The 22960-nt window shown below is 38.3% G+C and overlaps 1 protein-coding gene across 2 annotated transcripts in view; it reads left to right on the top strand.

Annotated features, from left to right (window-relative positions):
* PCCA (propionyl-CoA carboxylase subunit alpha) overlaps window positions 1–22960 on the top strand; it is a 294708-nt gene that overhangs the window by 74823 nt on the left and 196925 nt on the right. For both annotated transcript variants that reach the window (XM_054188011.1, XM_054188012.1), the window contains 3 exons: window positions 7809–7940; window positions 14841–14877; window positions 20757–20835. In XM_054188011.1, coding sequence (XP_054043986.1) covers window positions 7809–7940; window positions 14841–14877; window positions 20757–20835 — 248 coding nt within the window. The remainder of the gene's footprint in view (window positions 1–7808; window positions 7941–14840; window positions 14878–20756; window positions 20836–22960) is intronic.

Raw genomic sequence — 22960 nt, forward strand, 5'->3', positions numbered from 1 at the left:
GTTAACACATCTCCCTCCCCATGCCAAAGGTTAAACACGGAAACTGCCATCTGTGTCGGTTTATTTCCAAGTAAATTAGCGTATTCAAGCTTTCATTTTTTTTGGTGTCGCTGCCTAGCAGTCATCTTTTTCCTTACTTACAGTAGTGGCTGTGAAAATGCTTTAGTGTTCTTTAAATTCAGTTTTAAGAAGTGAGACAAGCTTCTTGCAGCTGTGTTCAATTTCAGGTAAGGCTTTTTCATTCTGCTAGCTTTTCCTTTTCTAAAGAAACACTTCCAATGTATCGCTTTCTCTTGGAGTACGTACTCCTATTTGACACAGGGAGTACGGATATTTAAAATGGCACAGTTTAGTGTCAGAGGTGGTGACATAGCTTGTATGGTGGGTCTGGCCTCTCAAATGCAGTGTGTTTTGGAGCCAAGTAACAGTAAGTTTTTATTTCAAAGCAGAACTTGGAACAAGCCGTGAGATTTGGCAGGCTGGGCAGCACAGTTCTTCAGCACCACCCTCTTCCTCTAGTAAGTTGCATTGGGCTCTGTCACTTTCCCAATTGCCAGGCAACCTTTTACTGTTGAGGCTAGTTGCTATCACAATCTACCTACCTGCTGCTTATGCAACTCGAGGTGGTTTTAATACACCATCTCCTTCCCAAACCCTCAAACAAAACAAAAGCTCAGACCTCCAGAAAGAGCTACAGTAGCCAAAGGCACGTGTAGTTAGAGAACAGTAAGATGCTACAGCCCTTCCCCCTCTAGCATATTTATCCACCTGCTTATATCACATACTTTATTCACTTAAGAGGTGCTGTGCTGTTCTGTTGAAAGCCTGTACAGAAGGCTGTAGTTTGCTTTTCTTCAGCATGGCTCACTTTTTTAAAATACCTGTTCTAATGAAGGATGCTATTGTACACGTAAGGGTTGTCATTTCTCTCTTGTGTGTGTATATACATGTGTGCATATTGTTAAGATCTCTCGGCTTCAAAAGTTCTGCTTATTTCATTCTAAACAAGATTGGAGGAACTCTTATTTGCTGAACTGATGAAGAGTTACTACTTCTGACATTTTGACGTTGTCCACGACCATACCTAGGCATGTTGCTGTTATAAGCCTTTTCCAGCTTAAAATAAGTCTGCCTAGAATGAAATTCTGTTAGTACTAAATTTTCAGCTTGATGCCGGGGCAGATCCTTGACCACTCCTATATATGTTCTTTATTCTGAGCCTTCAGGATAGCGGCACAGGGCCCAACTGTTGGAGCTGACAGGTTGTTTCTGTGCATCTGGCAGAAAGCTTTAGGGCATTCTTTCAGCTCCACCATGTTCTGCTGTAGAGCATTTTACCACTTCATTATTTTGTAGGTTGAGTCGATGTGGCTTAGAATATATTCTTACATTATATTTCCTAGGGGATTCTTTCCCAGTGTTTCCTAGTTCCTGTATTGCAAGGCAGTCTGTTACATCCTTTCAACATCTTTCAGCATATGTCAGTGTGCCTGTGTTTTGGTTTTGTGTTTTTGTTTTTTTTTTTTTTTTTTTTTTTCTCTGGTAGGATTCCTCAGTCTTGTCTGTGTTTGTTTCATCTAGTCACTATAACTGGAGTTTTCTGTTCTGCTTGGTTATTTTCTAGGTTCTCTAAGCTTCTGGACCTTCTTGCTGCCAGCTCTGCTTCTCAGTCCTGCATTTAACCTGTGTAATTTAACAGCTTTTTAGTCCAGCTACCTGTTACGGTCGTCCTTGAGCTGTGCTGCTTATCTGCTCTGCTTCGTATGTGGCTGCAGGCAGCTGCATGTACAAGTCTGTTTCCTTCTGGTGAGCTATGAGTCCCTGCTGTAGATGGGAGACCGTATTTGTGGAAGACTCCAAATTTTCTGTAACTCAGACTGTGATTACTAGACTACTTCTACCCCTTCCCTTCCCCATTGGATCTGCCCCCTTTACTGGCTGTGTGTCAAGAGGGCAGAAAAATTAAGGCAGTTGTTTCCCAGTACAACAGTGAAAGAATTCGTCATCTGCATGCGAGTTTTTCATGGAAACCTTTTTCAATTCTTCCTGTGAAGAAAACTTGAGGACTGGGACAAAAGCCTGTTGAAAACCAGACCTATGATAAGTTTCTATTGGAGTTCTTACCTGTGGGCCTTCCTTCATAGCCTCATTCACCAATAAGTTCTTGAGTGAGGGTGGTAAGTTGTTACCCACACTTGCTGATCTTGCTGTTACCTCACTGCAACAGAATCTTCCTTCTGCTTCTCTTCTGCCCATAAGTTGTTCCACTACTTGACAGTATATGTCAAAGAGGTGGTTCAAGCAGTCGCTTTGATGCTTCAAACTTCAGCCATTTTGTGATTCAAACAGTGCTCCTCAGAGAAGCAATAATGTGCTTTATTTTAAAACAAGCCTTAAAACAGAAGTGCAGACTAGAACACAAAAGGAGGCTGATATGGCAGCACACAGTCCCCTCCCTGCACACCTCAAAGTTTGAGAATGTGCCTTCTCCCCGGAGAAGGTTCTTGTTCACAGGTATGTGCTCTAGCAGCTTATGTGGTCCTCCTTCCAATATTCATTAAGTTTCTCTGTTTAGCTAATTTTAACTCACAAAGGAATGGAGAACACTTCTCAGAAAAAACCTTGGGGAATTGTCTGCCATGTTGGTCCACTAGGTCAAATGAGGAGTGCCGGAGTCTGCCCTGGAGATGGGGGGATAGATAGGGTCATGGGAAGGAAAGGAAAGAGTGAGACTGGGGGGAAAAACAACTAGGTTGGCTCAGTTACTTCTCTGGTCACTCCTGACAGACTGCAGGCTCTGGCCCTACCCAGCCAACAGTGCTGCAGTTAAGCCCTTTTCTCCTAAGTGAATTGCTTTTTTCCAATAAGTAGCACCCTGAGTTTGAAAACTCATGTGTAAGTCTGAGAACACATGATTCAAGATTCAATGGCTGTATGCAACAGATCGTTTGGGTTTTCCTGTAAATTTCATGAGCCTGTTTAAAACCAGTCCTGTGTTTACATAGGAAAGTTTATTTTCAGTAAGGTAGAACAGCTACAATTGCTCCCGAGTTCTCTCAATCCTCTCAGCCATTCCTTCCTCGGGGATGGGAAACATTTTCCTACAACTAACCATTTCAGGTACCAGGGAATGAACAAGAACAAAGCCTGCATTATTGCTGTTGCTTCTGTGTGGTAAGATAATTATAGGGGCTCTTGCACCTGGAAGCAACTGGGCACTTGAAGTGTGTTTTGCCACCTCAGTGTGGTGTGAGTGGGAGAATCCCCTTGCCAAATGATCCTGAAAAATAAAACATAAGATTCTTGATAGCTGTGTTTTTGTACATGGCCTGTCTCCTTGTTGGCTGGAGCTGCTCTTGTTAAGCTGGTGTTATGTGCAGATTCAAATATCCTGGCTCGAATGAGGACACCAAAAAGTGTGTTTAATTGTCCATAACTAATGTGGTAAAAGACAGAGGAAAAGTTTTAGTATCACTTGTTTTGTCTAAAGCTGGGTTGGAACTGTTCAGTCATTTCCTGCAGCGCTGAGAGGCCTGGCTGTGAGTTGGCCGGTTTGCCACATATTCATAAGCCCACAGAAGAGTAAATGTTGCCAATGGAGCTAGCGTGTATGAAAGTTTATTATGCAGTTTTCCCTCCTTCATGCTTTCTATCTTTAGTTCTGCTTGTGCCGTCACTGAGGCTGAATCCACTACTGGTTGTATAATACAGTAATTGTGAATCTCTGCATGCATAATTTCCAGGAGGAGATGCAAAGGAATCTCTTCTTCTAGGATCAGTCTCTTCAGTTGCCTCAGGTCCACAAGAATTTGTCAGATGGACAGGTCCTTTCCAAATGTTAGGAGTATGGCAATTTACAGTAGTACAGGTCTGTTTGGCCCACTCTATTCCCAGAGCAGTCAGACAGGGTTGACAGACTGCGAAGGTCACATACAGCTCAACCACAGACTTCCCAAGTGGCTCTTCCAAATCTTGCCTTTTCTTGTTATACTTGGACATTGTTCAGTTTTTGCTATATTTGAGGACCTGCCTTCCCTGGGGATAGAATAAGGCTTTTGTCTTAAGCTTTAAAAAAAAAAATAATATGAAATTCTTTGTGATTCTTATGGCACTACAATTAAAACAACTACTTCTGCTCTCGAAAATAGAGGGGTGTTGGGGAAAACTCTTCATTATCTTCTACTTAGTCAAAGAAAGAACTAACTTTCTTGGCATGGAATGTATCCTGAAATTGTTCTTCTATAAAATATTCCTTATTGTTTATCTGTACATTTGACTATGCAAAGTAGAGCAGTGATACACAGGTATCTTGGGTATGTTTCTCAAGAAATTGCTGGTGCATGTTTATGGTGAAACTTGATGTGTTCCCTGCAGCCAGACAATTAGTCTTCAAGGTTGGACTGATGCTGAATGCGTGGAGGAGTAGCAGAACTCTTGGGAGAACTTGTTTGAGATGTAGTGTGTAAGCTTGTGTATGTACAGCAGAGGTTCTAGTGTTTGCTGCTACACTGGCAAATCTGTGTGTGGACAGACTGTCATCAGGCATTGGAAGCTTTTCTTGCAGTTTCACCACTTCCTTGGGTTTCATAACCTAAGGATGCTAATGGATGAGTGCTGATAAATCTTTGTGAGAGCTGAAGATGTTATTCCCACATTTTTTCTTATGGTCTATTTTTTGGCATTTTCAGTATCAGGCCACTAGAGTTTTGAACCAGTTACGTGTGAGCATTGGCAATGAAGAAGCTCGGGCACTGTTTTGGTGATGAGCTAAGAAGCTTTGGCAGAGGGCTTGAGCAAGCATCTTTGGGTGATGGGGGGCTTAAATTATCATAGCAAGACTTGCAAGAGTTTGTCTAGTAGTGCCTTAAGCTGACAAAGGCTTTTTTTGTAAGCTTAGCTGAAGTTAGTTGCAAATCATGTCAGAGAATGCACATCTTTTCTATGTAAGAGGTGGTTTTACATATTCACTGGAAACTAGTGGATTGCCCTTAGTTTGTTAACTTTTTTTTAATGTATGGATGTTGCAGCATGATGAGTTACGTGCTTTCAGGTATTTTGTGCTATCACATTGAGTAAAACTGTTTCATTTCAGATCTTGTTGCTGGGAAATAACTGGATGTGATGACTGCCCAATTGACTAACCATATAGGGTAATAGCTGGTGGCACTAAGCTGCTGCTGGTGGCACTAAGCTGCTGCTTGTTCACAATTAAAGAGCAGTTCTGTGTAAGGTACAAAGGTTCAGCGCAGTTAAAGCCAAGAGGTGCATGCAATGCCCAGAAACTGCAGTTTGTAAGTTCTGGGCATTCAAAGTATACATTTAAAAAAGACAAAGATGTAGGTTGCACCAGGTGATACTTGCATTAATGTGAATATGCTGCATATCATCTAGTATTTAACTTTTAATAAGTAGTATTGGTTGTATCCATGTGGAATGTTACACCTCTATAGGATTCATGTAACAAATATACTGGATGCAGCAGATTAATTTCTTGAAATGGCCTGGTGTGTTCCTTCTCAGGTGGTTCATGAATCTCTCCTGAATGGTGTGGTCCTCTTATCCAGCTACCTGCTTGGACAGGAGCAGGGGAATGATCTGGGCACATTGGAAGTCCATGCCACAAGTCAGTGAGAGTAGACTGTAAGTCAAGCAAGATGTAACCTATATACCTTTCACTGGAGAGGTGCAAGCTGGAAGTCTTGAATGGTCTGTCAGGGCAGCAAAAGTTTTGGTCCCACTATCTTGATGATGGCTGGAGAGCTCATGTTTTTGATGGTAGTCTTTGAGAAGAGAGTGGGAAAAGGAATCAATACATGGTGAAGTTTGAAGTGACATTGACCAGGATGTAAATGCCAGTGTTATGGCAGAAACTGTATGCAAGTGAACCTTTTCCACAAAGCTTTTTGAGATTGGAATACAGTCTGATGACAGAAGGGAACTCTGCCCTACCTCCAGGTGTATGCAGGCATGTATTTAAAACTCTTGTTAAAAGGGTATAAAGTATCTGTTTTCAGGGTGTAATATGCTGTTGTTTCTGAAACGGTCAGCTCCAAACTTTGTGTCACTATGACTTAAAACATCAACTGCTTGCTTCTCTTCTCCTTTAAAGAGTGAATTCCTTTAGTGTTCAGCTCTTTTGGCACTAGATTTAGATTAACAAATCTGCACCTTCATGTTGGTCTTCCTATCCCCCTCCTCCCTCCTATTGTAGTCTTCCCAACTTTGTGTTTGTAAGACAGCTATTCATCAAATCAATATTAGTGAGTTGCTGAGCTAATAAGCCTACTGTAGTAGAGAAGAGGTGGGCTGAGATAAAAACCCAGATGGTTCATTGTGAGTTGACGCTAACAAGCCTTTGATGTAGCTAAACTGATGCTCTGCATTTGTTTTGGGTGTCTTTGCACTGAGCTTCCTAGTGTGTCTGTAATACTTATCTGGTCTTTTCTCTGTTATCTGTAGCACCCTGTTAGCTAGGATGATAGGAAGTTGTCTACGCAGAGCTTAGAGCTTCTGCTATTACACTCCTCCTGCTAGGAAGCTGCTGACAGTGAAAACAGGGTCTCCCAAGCATGCTGGGAGCTCTTGGCTCGACGATTGTGAATAGGAAGACGTTGTTCCCCAACTTAAAAAACATTTTTCCTATGTCTGTTCTGTGGTCATGTACTACCATCACATAAATACACAAAGCTTGATCAAATTAGTTTTTATTGTTAGTGACTATAACTATCTGGCAACCCAAACATATGCAGCACAAGTGTATGTCAGAAAGACACAAAACATTAAGACACAAATTCTGATACAAGAAATTGAATGTTTAATACTATGTTAGTGTTGGTATTAACCAAACTACCCATCGACTGGAAACAAGTTGTTTTTAAGCATTTTACAGGTGTCTTAGAATTGGACAAAAAAAAAAATCAATGAAAACAGTTGGAAAAAAATTGTGCAAGGCTAGTATGCTTACTCTTTTGATGTTGTTTTCCAATGGTACAAAAGATGTTAAGTTACCTGAAACGTGCATGTACTCACTGATACATCAGTAACTCTAAGTGAAACAGTTCTGGTAGAATTGCCTTCAGCTCTGTATTGTCCTGACCCTGCCGAGGTTTGAAAAAAATGTCTGTGTACTTGATCACTGAAGGTCTATTGCTGGCATAGAGAAATACGGGGGGGGCGAAATGCAGTTCAGTGTTCTACCTACATATTAAAGTTGAAGTATTAAAGTATTTTATGTTAACCTATTTCCACTTCAGTATTGGAAAAGAAAATTGCCTGAAAGAATTGGGCAAACATTATTTCACCTATTACCTTATTTTCAAGATCTCTAAATACATTGAGTAAGAGACTGCACTTTGATTTTGATGTTTTTTCAAGGTTTGGTTTTAGGAATGCATGATGGAATTTTCAACTGCGTTACAGTTTAGCAAGCATATCTTTGTAAATCACTTGTGGCTATTTCCATGGTGAGTTAACTAGCCTCTGTTTTCTCAAGGGATATGTCTAACTTTCAAGCTGGAGTACTTCCACTTTCAGCTATTTTTCTTTGGCCTGGCTTTGATTTATACAAATGCTAATTATAGGGGCTTTGAATCTGTGTGTATAATAGTTTCAGAAGGTCATACACATTTTTAATGAACTAGCTGAAATGCTGCTTATACATTGCTAGGTTCTTACATAAACAGATCACTGTCTTTTAAGTGTTGTTTCATTGATCAGTCCAAAAAGAGAAAAAAAAATTAATAGCAATACCTGTGTAAAGCTGCTTTTTAGTTTCATCTCCAAAAGTTATATCTTCATTGTCTTTGCAGGCATCAGAAGGTGTCACCTTCATTGGACCTGACACACATGCTATTCAAGCTATGGGAGACAAGATTGAAAGCAAATTGTTAGCCAAAAATGCGAAAGTCAACACGATCCCTGGCTTTGATGGAGTAGTCAAGGTGAGAAATCATTTAATTACTGTTTGCCCACTGTAGGAACACTTGCTGAAGGTCTGATGCAGAATGTAATTATAATTGTAACCTCTTTTTCAATAAGATGTAACTAAAAGTGGGATACAGATTTTTATTAGCAAGAGAGTTTTGGAGAAGAAAGTCCTTCGTAATAAATGATGTATTAAGGACTGCTTCTATGGAGTCTTTAAAAATATTTTGCTTCAAACTTACATGAAGGCAGGTAAATGTGTTAAATATCAGATGTGGATTCAACTATCTGCACGTCTTTACATTTCTCAGGTCTTTACTTCTTGTTGGCCAAGATCTTGACAGCCCTAAGTTAACAATGAAGTTTGTTACGCTGTATGAAGCTGGCATTTTATGGTCTGATGCTGATGGTAGATTTCCATGTGTTGCAAAACTTAGGGTGAGGGGAACTTGGTGGGTCTCTGTCTGAATCTACAGCTGGTGTTCCTCCTGGGGTTTTAGAAGGAGCGATTTCCAACATTTTTTCTAAAAATATTTTGTTTCTTTCTTTATATTTTATAAGGTGAAAAAAAGTATGTCTTGGTTTTGGTTTATTTGCTGTGATTATATAGTGATATATCACTGTTATAGTGATATGTAGTGATTATATAGTGATATATCGTGATTAATTATACGGCTCTTATAAGCTTTCCTGTGTGTCTTTATTCTTGGTGTTAATGTACGTAAATAAGCTTTTTTTCCTTTAAAACCTTCATTGTATATGCCTAAAACTTTGGTGTATTATAAAATATATACCTTTTGGGTTTAAATTTCTTATGCTTGACATGTCAAGCTTAAACTTTTCTCAAAAAAAATTTGAGTAAAACTTTGAGCTGCAGGAAAAAGTGAAAAGTTTTGTTTCAGTGACACTTTAATATAGTTGACAGGAAAGCTTTTCAGGTTTTATTTATGACAGTTGATATTGACATCTGATAATCATAAATCTTATTTACGCGATGAAGTAGGAAATGTCCAGACAATTGGGAACAACTGAATATATTGATGGAATGCAGACTGTATTTTAAGGAGCAACATATATCAGGGTAATTGTGTTCAACATCATGTCAGCTAAGTTGGGTTTTAAACTCTGTTAGGAGGGGAAAAAACAAATGCAACTAAATGAGAGAGGTCAATAGAGTGCAAAGGGGCTAAGCCTCAACAAAGTTACTGTTCTGATGAGCATACCTGGAGAACTTAGCTGATGAGAACAATAAAATCATGACATATCTAAGGACAAAATGCACAAGAGAGAATTCTTCAGAACTCATGATGGAAGTGCCTGGTGCGTGTAACGCCTGGCAGTGGGATACGCTGCAACAGGTAAAAGTGCAAAAACTTTTTCTCTTCTGGAGGGCTCCATATGTGTGTTAGGCTGACATTTGTGGCAATCTCAAGTCTGGTAGTGGCAAGCTGAACACAGCATTCCGTCAGGTTTTTGTTGTGTGTACATACTCCTTGTGTATGTGGTCCTTTAGCACTTGTAAGATTTAACAGCAGCCAAGCTATTGTGCATAAGATCCTCTGTTCTGTCTGCTATCCTGTATATTCTTCCAGAAATCCTGAAAGCAACTTCTAGAAAAACATCTAATTAGGAGTTAACTTTGAATTAATCATCTAAACCCCACTGTCATAGTTTGGGCCAGGTTGACCAATGACAAGATGACAGATGACAGATGCTCTCCCCCACCTCTTACTCCAAGGAAAGAAAGAAGAGAGATATATTTATGAGTTTAGAAGAAACTAAACTACTTTAATGAAATACTACTAATAAAATAAAAATGAAATAATGAAATAAAAATATACACAAAACTGTATCAAGCTTCCAGGGAGGTGTCACTGGCAGTCACTGGGAAAGTTCCAGACTGGACTCAGTGACAAAGGGGAACTGGAACACACTGACTGGGATCAAAAGGCGGATGAGCTGATGGGGTCCTCCTGTTGGCGACTGGCTATATGCAATGGTAGTCTTTAACACCAAATGAACTGCAATGTAGGATTGAGTTGAAAACTCCAGTCTTCAGGTATTGAAAGGAACTATGCAGTAGTTGCTTAATCCTGAAGTGTCCATATCATATCAATTTCACATACCTCAGCCTTGCACTAGTTCTGATTATTTGTTGATGGAAGAAGAACATGTGACTTAAAAAAAAAAAAAACCCAAAACCAAAAAAACCCAAAAAAAACCCCAAACCAAACACAACAAAACCCACCAAACTAGAAAAAGGAGAGTCCGCAGTGTTATAGTTTCCATCAGAAAGAGGAGATGAACATTTTGGGTTAACCAGTTCTTTGGTTACCAGTTCTAGGAAGGAAGCGGTAGGAAATAAACTTCTGATAATTGAAATTCTCATCCTTGCTATGGATCTAAATATGTGCCTGTGTTTGTTCTCTGATCTCTTCCTTGTGATAATGTGTCTTTTGCTCAGATGAATACCCGAGTAATTAGGTCATACAGGATGCTGATCTTTGGTTAGGGCTTGATGTGCTATTTTACCGCTTTAGACTAAGATAGGAAGGGCGAAGCTGTGTGATACCAGAAGAGCAACACACAAAGAATTGGAGACTGTATAGGATTTCTGCCATTCTGTGAGAGATCTGTTTTGGTCACAGAGTTGTGAAACTTTCAAAAATCTGGGAAGGCTCTTTGTCTTGAGAAATATAAATTTTAAAGGTCCTAGGAAGGAGTTAAGTGCCTGCTTGATACTTGAGTTGATTAGAGATGGTTTCATCTTTATAGTGGAGTCTAATAGCTGGAAGAAAACTGCATTCATGCTTCTGACAATGTCAGAAGGTAAGAAAGATAAGTCACACATTCTTTGTGGATGTTAAAGCAAATGTGGAGTAACAACTTCTAGTGCTTTGTTATTCAACTCAGGTCTGCACTGAAAATCTTCTCACTTGAAGAGTTATCTTTATCTGACACTTGTATTTGCAGCGCTATTTAACATAGGCCCTTCATGAATAAAGGGTGTTTTCCCCCTCTTAGGCTGCTTAGCACTTACACATAGTATACACTGGAGTTGCTAAGCTTTTGTAATAAAATCTTAGAGAAACTGCAAGCAGAAAAACTCCTAGTGAGTTGCAACTAGAAATTTAAGAGAAAGAAGCCCTTCAAACAGTATACCTAAGGACCGAGGAGGATGCTTGGTATAACAGACACAGCTAACTATTCTCATATAGGCAAATGCTGTAGCATATATGAAACTGAGAATGGGAAAGAGATGGAGTGAAAGCGGAGAGGGTAGTTTGACAAAGAGCAGTTTTCTTCTCATCCCTGGTTCAGTTTCCCAGTTGGCTGGGGCAAGCGTTACCCAGCCTACACATGTAAGGAACCCGAGTCCGGTGCTGTCAGCTAGAAAGCCAACAAAAGCATTCAAAGGTAGTTAACTTCAAAATCTGTAAGTACAAATAGTTTCCTAAAAACCTGATTGGGAGAGAGTGAGTGGTAAATAGTCTTAATCCAAAGAATTAGTGTTAACCCACATGAGCAATGACTATGCTAAAGTTAGAGCTGAGAAGATGTATTGTCTGTAAATAAGTAAAGAGGAATATGTGACAAGAAGAAAGTGGTGGCTGAGTAATGAGTATGAGGAGATGTCACGGTGAAAAACTGGCAAAAGAATGGCAAGGGAAGAAAGACTTTTATATTGTTTCGCCATGTACAGTCAGTTTGTTTTTTATGGCTGGTGGAACTCAGCAGGATATAGACCCAGAAGTTTAATGTCTCTTGGTGTCTAGTTAGTTTCACTGATGTCCGTAGTCACACTGAAGGTTTTCAGCAAGGCTATGAATTTACCGTATTTAAGTTTCAGGTATCTGTATGGGATATTGCATTGGGATATTGACATTGGTATTAAACAATCACTGTATTGCTGGAGGGGTTGTTGGAGACCAGACATAAACCGGGGGTTTTCTAAGCCCAACACCCTCAGCCGTGAAAACTATAATGTAGTTCTTCATAATTAATACAATGTTTTACAGCTCTAGGAGTCTCTTGAACAGCTTTATCCTGGCATTCCTCTACATCAGGATAGTAGTTTTGCTTTTTTGTCTCCACCTGCTGGTACCCGTCTGAGAGGCACGTACATGAAACTAGGAGGTTGGAACTTCTTATGCTAAATGAGTATTTTATGTCTTTTTAACTTAATGAAATCAGCCATTTGTAAAAACACTATGACATCGTTTTATAACTCTTATGATTTTTATAAACTTGTACAGTTACTTGAACGTTTTTATTTGTACAATAAAAGGTGGTGCTAAAATTATATATTTCTTTACAATCTCCAGTTCATTTTGGGAAAATGGTAGTGTAGCTAATGTGTTTTTGGAGGAAACAGCAGTAAACCATTGAGGACTTTTGCTTTTAAAAAATAATTCAAAATGCCATTAGTACCACTGTGATGGTGTGTATTTTGTACATTTGGACTTGTGTGTTATGCAGTGTCATAGGATTCAGATTTTTTGCGCCCCACCACCCCCCACCCCCTGGCAAATGTTGTCTACCTATAAGTTCTTTTCACTAAAAATCCAAAATAACTGCACTAACTTTTTATGACTACTCAAACCGCTGCTTTATTTGTAATCTGCAAGTGAAATGCATGATACTAAAACATACTTTCTCAGGGAAAAAGATCAAAAGACTTACCAGATATTGAAATATGTCAGTTGTTTATTGATTTCTTTTGTTTATTAGTTTTCATCTTTAAAGCACAGCCTATTTTTGTTTTCTATTTCAGAAATGCTCTTTGAAGGCTAAAGAATTTGAATATGCATTGACTCTTTTTGTATCTTAGCTTGCGTTCTAATATTAGAACTGTAAAAGAAACAGATGTTGAAATATAGTGTGAATTAATAACTGGGCTGGGCAGATGACTTCAGTTTATTCAAGCCAGAACTGAGACAATTAGTGCTGTTGATACGATGCCGCTTATTACTCAGAGTTGTTGTATGCATGTATAAAAACACAGTGGCAGTGAAAAGTTCCCCAATAATGATTTGCAGCTTGCCTTCCTGGGGGCTGCAGTGTCTCAGTTAGCCACTTGTTTGCAGGTAACTAAGTGAAAAAAAATTACCCTGTTTGCTCCCCCCCCCCGCCCCCCCGCCCTTAATTCTATTTTGCAAATATATGAGGGAATTTGCAAGAGAAAAGAAATGTAAAAGTTTCCTTCTCGACTATAATCGTGGCTCTTCATCAGTCATCACTCTTCCTGCATTTTGTTCAAGAGGCTCTAATTGTCTGCATTTGGCAGGTTTAACACTTCCTGACAGAGAGGCTATTAAGGGGAAGTATTCTCGCATAACTGTCACAGGCAGGAACAAAGAACCTTCAAACTCAATGTGTGGAAACCACTAACATTCTTAAATGACCCTTTTCATGCATTTTATCCCTTTAAGCTAAAATTTGGAGGGTGCAGGGTCATGGAAAGCAGCAAGGTGTAATAAAACAGTAAACTGACTTTTTTTTTTCGGGCGGGGGGGGCGAAGGTTTTTTTTTTGCTAGATTTATCTCTTGACTTAAAAACAATTGTTATTTGGAAAAATCTCATTAACAGATGTGACTGGAGTAAAAAGACTTAAAACTGATGTTGCTTTCAGGACTGCTTTGAACTTAACAAGCACCGATTTGTGGAGCAGACTAGCTAATGAAAGGAAATTAAATTTTCTGACAACTTCCCCTGCCAGCCCCCTTATTCTTCATGGGGCTGTTACTAGGTACTGAAGACTTTTAAAGAGGATTTTGTTTTATTATCGGACATAAATGAACCAGGTATGAACATTTCTTATGTATTTTTTTTAAGTTCTGACCTGGGTGCTTTTAAAACGGATTGCCTTGAAAGCTTTAAAAATATCAGGTTTCATTTTAATGTTCATAAGTCAGCCCCCATAGTTTCAGACACACTTAGCAGCTGGTGGTTTCCAGACATTACTGCCTTCCATACAAATGTTTTAATGCATGTCATGGAATAGTATAAATATTAGCAAATTTGGATGGAATTTTCAAACTTAACCTGTGCCACTGTAATTTAACCCTTTTTCTTTCAAGTATTGTATAATGGAAATATATTATTATCAGCAGAAGAAACCAGAATTAACTACTGCATGAGTAGAGGTTTGGTTATTAAAAAATAATTCAAATATTTTGTTTTTTGTTCGCTGGGTTTCCTAGTATTTTTTTTCCTGTACTGGGCCATAGTAGTATGAGCCAGCTGAAGCAATAGGTGGCATCAACAAAAGAATTTTGCTAATTTGTAATGTGTGGACTCTTAAATGGAAACAATTATGTGAATCTTCTTATATCAGATACAGTTTAAAATGATGCACTTAACGTTTATTCTGTCTTAAGAATGAAAAGCTTACCAAAGTGAAATGCTTGTGTTCTTTCTTCAGTAGACAAAAAATAAAATCGTCTTTAAAGAAGTTCTGCAAGCTTTCTGGACCTGAATCACTCCCAAACAATAGAGAATCAACTCCCCCTACTGACAGCAACCAGGAAAATACAAGAAAAAGCTGTGAGGACAGAAACAAGCTGGCAGGGGACAAACTTTAACGATCTGATTTACGGTCCATTATTGATTGTAAACTTCTAAATTCTAGCATTAAATTCCTACAACTGCAGAAAATCATTTTGTGATCCTGGTTGTGTTTCCTGTCAGCTGATTCCTCGTTGCTTTGAGTTTCTCAGCGTACTAATGATGAGGTAGAATTTACATTCCACTTATGGTATTAATTTTACATTCCTCTGGCTGAAAAGGGTCAGAAGGTTGTAAAATCAAACATTAAATGAATCAGAGGAGACAGTAGTGCAATATATGACTGCCCTCAGGACATAGTGCAATGGCTGATGGGATTAACGTTGGGTCTCATTTCCTGCTTTTACAGGATGCAGATGAAGCTGTCAGAATTGCAAGGGAAATTGGTAAGTTCTTAAATTAGCTATGGTGGGATTTGTGTGCCTCTCAGCAGACATGGTTGACTAAATTGAATGTGTAATAAGTAATCCCTATAGAACAAATAATGTTTTAATAGTTTTTAAGTTCCCTGTTGCCTATAGGGCTGGAAGAATCTAGGCATTAATTCCCTGTCTCTTAAATCATCACACTTTAACTTTACAAACTGGACTTTACAGAACAAGTGCAGCTATGATTTGTGGAATGCATGTAACATGCAGTAATGAGTAGGTCACTAAAGGAGTTATTTCAAAGTATATCTGCAATAGCATGTCATAGTCAGAAATTATGTGCGGCACACTTCTCTTTATATGGAGGCTGACACCAGTGATGTTATAATCTTCATTCTTCATCACTGTGTGGACTGCAATTAGCTTGAATATCATCCAGACCACCAGCCTTTCTTCTGTGCTTTCTGGAATAAAGTCACTATTCAGCTTCTGAATATCTTACAAAATGGTGAAAAGAGCAACCAGCAAACTGTCTGGGACTCATTTTGATGAAGGTTAAGTGTAATATGTGTTTAATGAGTTTTGGCTTTTATTTACTAAAGCTTAATATTAGGGAAAATATTTAACCATATGCTTGAAATTACACATGTTCTTAAATGCTTTCTAGAAGAAGAATCTAACGCAATAAGAGATTTTTTTCTTGTTTTTTTCTGCCTTTTCATTTTGAGACAGTAGCCATGAGAAGCTATTTAGGTTAATCACAGGTACATGATTCAAAGGATTTATCTACATTTGAAGCTTCTCTTACTGATTTAGCTACAAATACATCTCATCTGTGTCAGGAGCTATGGTTGTGCCTTACGTGCCAAACAGAAATTGGGACTTGCACTGCTACAGGTGACTTTTCATCAGTGTAACCCCTTTCCACTTTGAGTTTAAGTTGGAGTTGTTACCGTGCACTGGTTAACTGCCCTGACACCCCTCAGTGTAGGCTTGGCTGGCTTTGAGGTGCACGCAATTGAAGTCAGCCTTTATGTCCCTGTTGGGAAATCAAGTGATTACTGATCACTGTCATGGGAGCAGAAACAAAAGGAAGAGGTTATCAACCAAATTGGAACATTCAGAACTGTAAATAAAATTGGTTTTAGTCCTTAAAGGCATACATAGTATCATGGCTTTACTTTAGTTCAGTTTCATATCAGTAGTCTTTCTTACTCTTGTTTTTAAAATATTTTCTGCAAGTATTTTTAAAGCAGTTTTGATTAATGTAAGCTGGAAGGCGTTCAGTGGCTTCCTAAATACCCTTTAAAATGTATTTGTGCTCAATTTTCTTCTCGGTTCTTCTGGTGTTCTGTTGACTGGTTCCCATCTTTGATATCAGTAGTGCTTTGGAGGTCATTATATTAAAGCAATCTTAAATCTGTAGATATTAAAGTCAATTAGAGACAGCTGGGTGGTGCTTTATCTAGATGGCAAATTCTTAAACCATTGTGATACAAAAAAGGTTTGTACTATGATGCCATGTATTGAAAGCAAAATGCCCTTTCTAGCATTTTCCCCACCCATGTTTCAACCAGTTGGTCAGTTTGGTTAAGCTTCTTTCTAATCATGACCACTGATTAGAATAAACCCCAATGATTTGTAATTTCAAATTATTTTAAATAGGATGAAATTAAAGTCTCTTATGTATATAATGCATTTGTCCTTTTATGTAAGGCACTTGATACGCAATGGAATACTTTCAGATTATTTTCAATTTCACTTATCCAGAGCCTCAGTCTTCCAAGAATGCTTAAGTAATTATATGAAAAAAAAAAAATCATCGTGTGTAGGCATTTAAAACTCTAAAACATTGTGTAATGTTCTCTTGCTGCCTGCGTTTTTTTTTTCTGCTTTTCCCTGCTATGCTCTGGCCAAAGATCCAGTAGTAGCAGAGCATGGCACTTGAGGGTTGGGACGCTGCCTTTACCTGTTTCAGTGACTATTATGGATACAAATTTTGTAAGTATGGGAGTAAAACCTGCCTTTTGCCCCTCATGTGAGTTGTGCTCTCCCAAGCTGTCAAGAGAGAATGTGACAGAGATATTAGGCTACATCAGGAACTGGAAGAAGTTCAGGCACAAATTGCTGTATGGGCTCCTTTCTATAGTCCATCTTCTCTATTTGTCTCTGTGGGCTGTTCTTCTCTTGGGATCGTTTCTGTAGTGCTTAATCGCATTGTCTCTCTTCCCATGCTACTTTTAAGGCTGTTTGTAAGCTGTACGTTAAGAACTGCTGGCTTTTTGACTTCCGAAGCATCAGTAAAACTCCAGAAAGTTTCTCTTTTCAGTTTGTTTGAAAGAACTAAACAACTATGAAGTGCAGGCAGTTAAACTAAATGAAAGACTATGCGAAACTGAAGAGGTGAAAACCATGTTTTTGTCATGTTTCATTTGACATGGTTTTCATTAGTACTAGCTTTTCAATAATGGATATTGAAAACAATCTGGTATTACCACATGCAATATTGCGTAAACTGGTTTTGCACAATGCATTCTGTAGTCTACTGCCTGCAACTTCATAAAAATGGTCAAATGCTGTCTAAAACCGTGCTGGCAAAAGGTGGGAATTAACAACTGTGGGACACCAGAAGTTTGTTTACTCCTTTTACCATTTGGATTCTCAGAATAGTAATCACCCTGGAAACAAAGCAGTCCTAACTTAATAGTACCTATTTAACAGCAAAAGTTTACCTGATGATTACCTGAAATTTGACAGCTTTTTACCTTCCTGCCTTTTAAGATCTTTTTAGACCCAACCTTCAGATGTGTTCAGAGACTCTAAAACTATGGAACAAGAGTAGTCTTTATTCTTACATGCAGTTTTAATTTCATGTAAATTGGTGTCTAATTTGAGGAAAGGGTTGAAAACCTAACACCTACTGAAAATATGCCTGCTTTGTGAGACTCTTTGCTGTTGTCGTGAGTCCCTGTAAACGCTATTAGAAATTGTTTGCGTGCCTCTTTTGATTGCCGCTGAATAGTGCAAAAGTGGTTAGGAGGATGGCGAGTAACGCATCCTGTACTCAGTATGTATGCAAAACCTAGATTCTACAAAGCCTTCCTTGTCTGAGCGTGCATCAGTCTTTGGTATTGGCCAAAGAACTGCTCTTTAGCTTAGTTCAGTGCCCCAGAGAGCAAGTAGCATGAAAAGGCATATTTGAGCAAAAGTTCAACTCCCCTTATTTTCAGAGACGCCATCCTAACTTGTAGAGGTCTGTTGCGAAGACTTTTTCCTTCCCAACCTAAAAAGCTGTATGTATCCTCTCAAAACAGGCCTTACTTTGATTTATTTTTTTTTAAATTACATTGTGGCTCTCTGGAATCTTTAACTGCTTTGCATACAAGTGTGGTCAACATGTAATCAGTATACTTGAAAGGGGGAGGGGGGGGAAGCAAAGTTTTGTATGCTTGGTGAGTGATACCAGTAATCCATGTATCCTGTCTGATAGTTTAACCATGTAAGTTGTAATATATGAACTTTTATTTCCGTAGCATATAAAGACTCGCCAAGGCTCACTGCCAGCATGCCCATTTTGCTGTTGAAACGAAAGAACAGTGAATTAGGACTAGAGTCTGCTTACAGAATTAAAATCAGCAAGCCATTCAAGAGACTCAGATTGTTGGACTGAGATTGTTAGCATAATTGATGATGATTTTTTTGAGTATGTATAACACTGAATAAAATAGATTAGGTGCTGGGAACTGCCATAGTGAGTTTGCCATAATAAGGCTTAAAACAATGCTTATTTTGGAATTTCAGACTTGCAGCCTCTTGAGTTGGAGAGAGTCTCCAGCTGGTGATAGTGTTGCCAGAGGTGTAAGTTCACTAGTCTTACCCGGTTAGATCTCATTTCTTGTGTGAAAATCATACAGGATGTGGGTTTTGCTTTATTTCAGGATAGCCAGTGACTCGTCTGGGAGCCTGGCAGTTGCCAAGGATCTGGAAAAGCAGCTACAGCATAGATAAACTGCACTTGTGTAGATATTGCATAGACTGCATTTCGTGAAAATGAGTTGAACTTCACTGTTTGCTATGTGCAATCTAGAGTCTTGTGCATGCCCTTTTACCTCTGGGACTGTAGAGGCCTTGAAAATACTTAGTATAGTTCTGGATCAAACCCATTGTTACTCTGTGACTTATCCCATATCCCTCTGCGGGCAGCATCCGATATTTCATAGGAAAATGTAAGAGACACTCTAGCAAGCTTATTTGCATGGCTCTGTTTCGTCTTGCCCTTATACCTGGTAACTAGAGATTACTTCAGACTCTAAAGCATGAAGATTTATAGCCTTTTGGTCATCCCTGCCTAGAGGAACTTGATTTGTGCTCTACATATGCTTACCTACTACCTTTCTGCAGCTTTCAGCCACATGCATGCCCCATAGCATGGGCTTCCACAGTCTAATAACATGTTATGTTGGAAACTATTCTATTGTTTTTTACTGATTCTTTGTTAATTTAATGTTCTCTTGTACTGTTGCTGCTTTCTTGCCTTCCAAAAAATGCTGCTCTGTTTCTTATGCTTGTATCATGCCTTTTTTTGTGTGTCCACTTTAGTCTTTTTAAGCAAAAGGTTTTCCAGATCTTGCTGGTTTTAATTATCTTCTCCTGAACCTCCTTTCAGTCAAATTACTTTGGGAAGGAGGTGGGTGTACTGTATCACTGTCACTTGGCAGAGCAAGAGTTAGATTTACATTCCAGAAAGAAACTGTAAACATTAGTTACACATATGATAGCAGACTTGACCATTTCTATTGGGGACCATATTCAAATGTCCTTTTCTGTCCCTGGATCAAAGCCTTTTACAGAATGTATCTTCAATTTGTAAGGGCTGATGGACTTGTCTTGCTAGAAAACAGCAGCTGATCTGATATTTGGCTTAATGTTATGATTGTCATTAAACATACTGGAGACCAAAGGCTTGAAGAATTTTCTGCTATACTAGAAATGTCAAAAACTTCCTGATCGGATCCTTAATTTTCAAATTTCTGTACATTCATGTAGGAGAAAGGTGAAGTTTACTGATATGAATATGAAATTGTTTTAAGAAGTTGCTTTGAATTAAAATGTTGTGCTACAAAATAAACAATCATTACTAAATCTGCTTGTAAGCCACATACTTTGTTACTGTACTTCTCTAGTTTCTGAAAACTAAGGTCCTGACTCATACCCATATTAAGGTATCTTGGTCTGAGAGTCAAAATTATTACCTATGCAAAATGGTGTCAGAGTTGTGCTGCTCATTTTTTTTTTCTTATTATATAATTTGGGGAAAATCCTTTTTTATCGTAAAATAAAAGTATAATACTCTGTTTTCTCTGATACTTATTATTACATAATATCTGAGCAGCCAAGCTCTTTTGAGGTGCTCTGTTATTTAAAATGTACTGCGCCAGAAGTGTTGGTAAGATACAGGTTGGCTTACTGAATGTCTTGACTAATACTTTATGAAGATCTCATGCTTATTTTGCCAGTAATCTCTTTAACAAATTTATCACAGCTATAGCTTATTTCAGCAGTAACAAAGGAACAAAATTCAGTTCCTAAAGAAACGTGAGCTTAAAAAGGTCAAATGCCTTTATTCATAAATCACTTTGTTACTTGGGATTAATTCATTCAGTGCTTTTTTTGGTACAAATGAAATGAAGAAGACAACCTTTCTTGGCTTCAGAAATCACTGCACTGACAGCTAAGTCTTGAAAAGAAAAATTTCTCCTCTCCTCTCCTTCCAAACAAAGTGTTTTAATAAACGAAGTTATTGTCTACTCGCATTATTGGACATGTGGTCAGTTGTCATGTTCCTCTGACCAACTGAACAAAGTTTGAACTTCTGTCTAATTGTTCCCCGCTGTTAGGCTACCCTGTCATGATCAAGGCCTCAGCAGGTGGTGGTGGGAAAGGCATGAGAATCGCTTGGGATGATGAAGAGACCAGGTGAGATGCTGTCCAAAAGCTTGCCTTGATGAATGCTGCAGTTACTAAAGTCCCATTAAGCCACTGAGAGCTGACAGTTGAGCAGATATGAAATGTTAAACGGAGAAATTGGATAGTATTTGGCTTTCTCCCTTTCGTATAGTGAGTGGTATACTTTGGGAGTTTGCATGTGCCTATTTAAAATTGTTTTTTGTATAAACCTTACAAAACATAGTCCATTAATTTGAGGAAAAAAAAACAAAACACAACTGCCTTTAGTCCAATGATAGACTGTAAATAACATTTTGCTGTATGCCTTTCAGAATGCTGATGTATTAATTGTCTGTGTGTTAGGTAGAATACTTATTGGCCCTGATTCTCAAACATTAATGTGTGACATTAGTTCTGTTAAAGTTGATGAGACTGAATATTTATGTGTGGAAACACATACGGTGTTTCCAGAATGTGCTCTAATAAATTGCATACTTCTGTGTTTAAAATATTTCTGAGCAAACTATTGTGCTTTTGCCTGTTTGAAACAATGTTTACACACAGACATTTTCATGTCTCTTAATGATTGCCTGAATCCCGAACACTTCAAGATGCTTTGTTATTGTTTTGATAAGTTTTACAATCCATTCTCTATGGGTATTCTGGTGGTGAGGAGCCTGGTTCCAACCCCATGTGCCATGGATATTACAGAAAAATGTGCTTTGTGATTTTTTTCAGACTTGTAACAAAAAGCCTATTTGATCCAAAATTAGACGGCCTTTTAAATGTTTTCCTTTCCACATGGAGAGAGCAGCACATGCTGGAATCAACTCAAAATACAACTCAAATTTTTATTAGTCTGATTTAGTGACTTGCAAGGTTTCCCTTTCATATTTTTGTGTTCTCCATTACATTTCTTGTTTGTCAAAACCTAAAAACTGAAAAAAAGAACAATGAATGGCTAGCAGTTATATTTTAGATTTCAAGAAAACATGAGGTGATGTTTTTTGTACCGTGCTACCTCTGGCCCATTTATATTTAAATCTAAATGGGAAAATAAGGTTTTGTGCATTAGAACGAAGATCTAGAATAACCTTCTTTCTTACAAGGATGCTTTGTTCCCACTGCTTTAGAATCCAGAATTAGTGCCTTGATCTCGTTCAGGCAGAAATTGCATTTGTTGGACTTGAAAGGAATGCATTAATTTCTTGTTTTGCTCAGAAAGGAGCAAAGGAGCTTGATTAAAGTAACTGTTTAAAAATAGAAAACTGGATCTAAAACAATGATTGCTAATTTGTTTTGGAGAAAAGTTGTGGTTATTGTTTAGGAAGTCATCTGATAGAGCTGATTGGTATCAACAGAAGCCAGTGAGAGATGTTCTTTTTTGTACATTTGCATTCAAAATTTAGTGATATTACTTTGACCCAGTGATATTTGTTTGAGATGCTTGCCTTGTTTGTGGAAAGCCTTTGAAATACCATTCGGCTCCTCTTTTGCCAGTGGTGCTCTTATCCTTTTGGTTAGTTATGCAAGCCCTGTCTTTACCATGTAATTTTATAGAGTAATATCTAAAAAGTGCTAAAAGAAAGAACACCTAGATTGAGTAACACTAGTTACTATTGAGGAGAAATGCTTATTGTAACGTTTACAAGTAAGCAGCAATGAAGGCAAAATTAAGTTGGCAGGAAGATAAAAGTGAGATTAAGAGAACTGAAGATAGAAACAGATTTACTTTGCATTTACATATGAAATAGAGCATTTGAGTTTCTCTTACAGTCTGTCTTGAAGAAATACCTGTGAGGTTGTAAAAGATTTGTTGTACTTGTCCATTAATTGCCTTATGGAACTAAGATTGTTCCTTTTTTTGTGTCTGAAGGACATCAGACTGAGTGTTTTGAAGGTGACTCGACTTGTTACTGACAAAACAATGTGTCTGATAGTCTTAATATCTCATGAAAAGTTGTTGACCTCATGTATTGTCTTGCTGCATCCAAATCCATGTAATCCTAAAAATAAACTAATTTTCATCTATTGGCAGGCTCTGAGAACCCAGTGTCTGAATGGCCCCTTGTATTTCAGGGTTCATAGATGCAAGATGAATGTGGAGAATTGTTGATACTATTTTGATTTGTAAACTTGCTTTGGCTTTGCCATG

Source organism: Rissa tridactyla, chromosome 1 (genome assembly GCF_028500815.1).
Source record: "Rissa tridactyla isolate bRisTri1 chromosome 1, bRisTri1.patW.cur.20221130, whole genome shotgun sequence".
In the NCBI taxonomy this organism is placed as follows: Eukaryota; Metazoa; Chordata; class Aves; order Charadriiformes; family Laridae; genus Rissa; species Rissa tridactyla.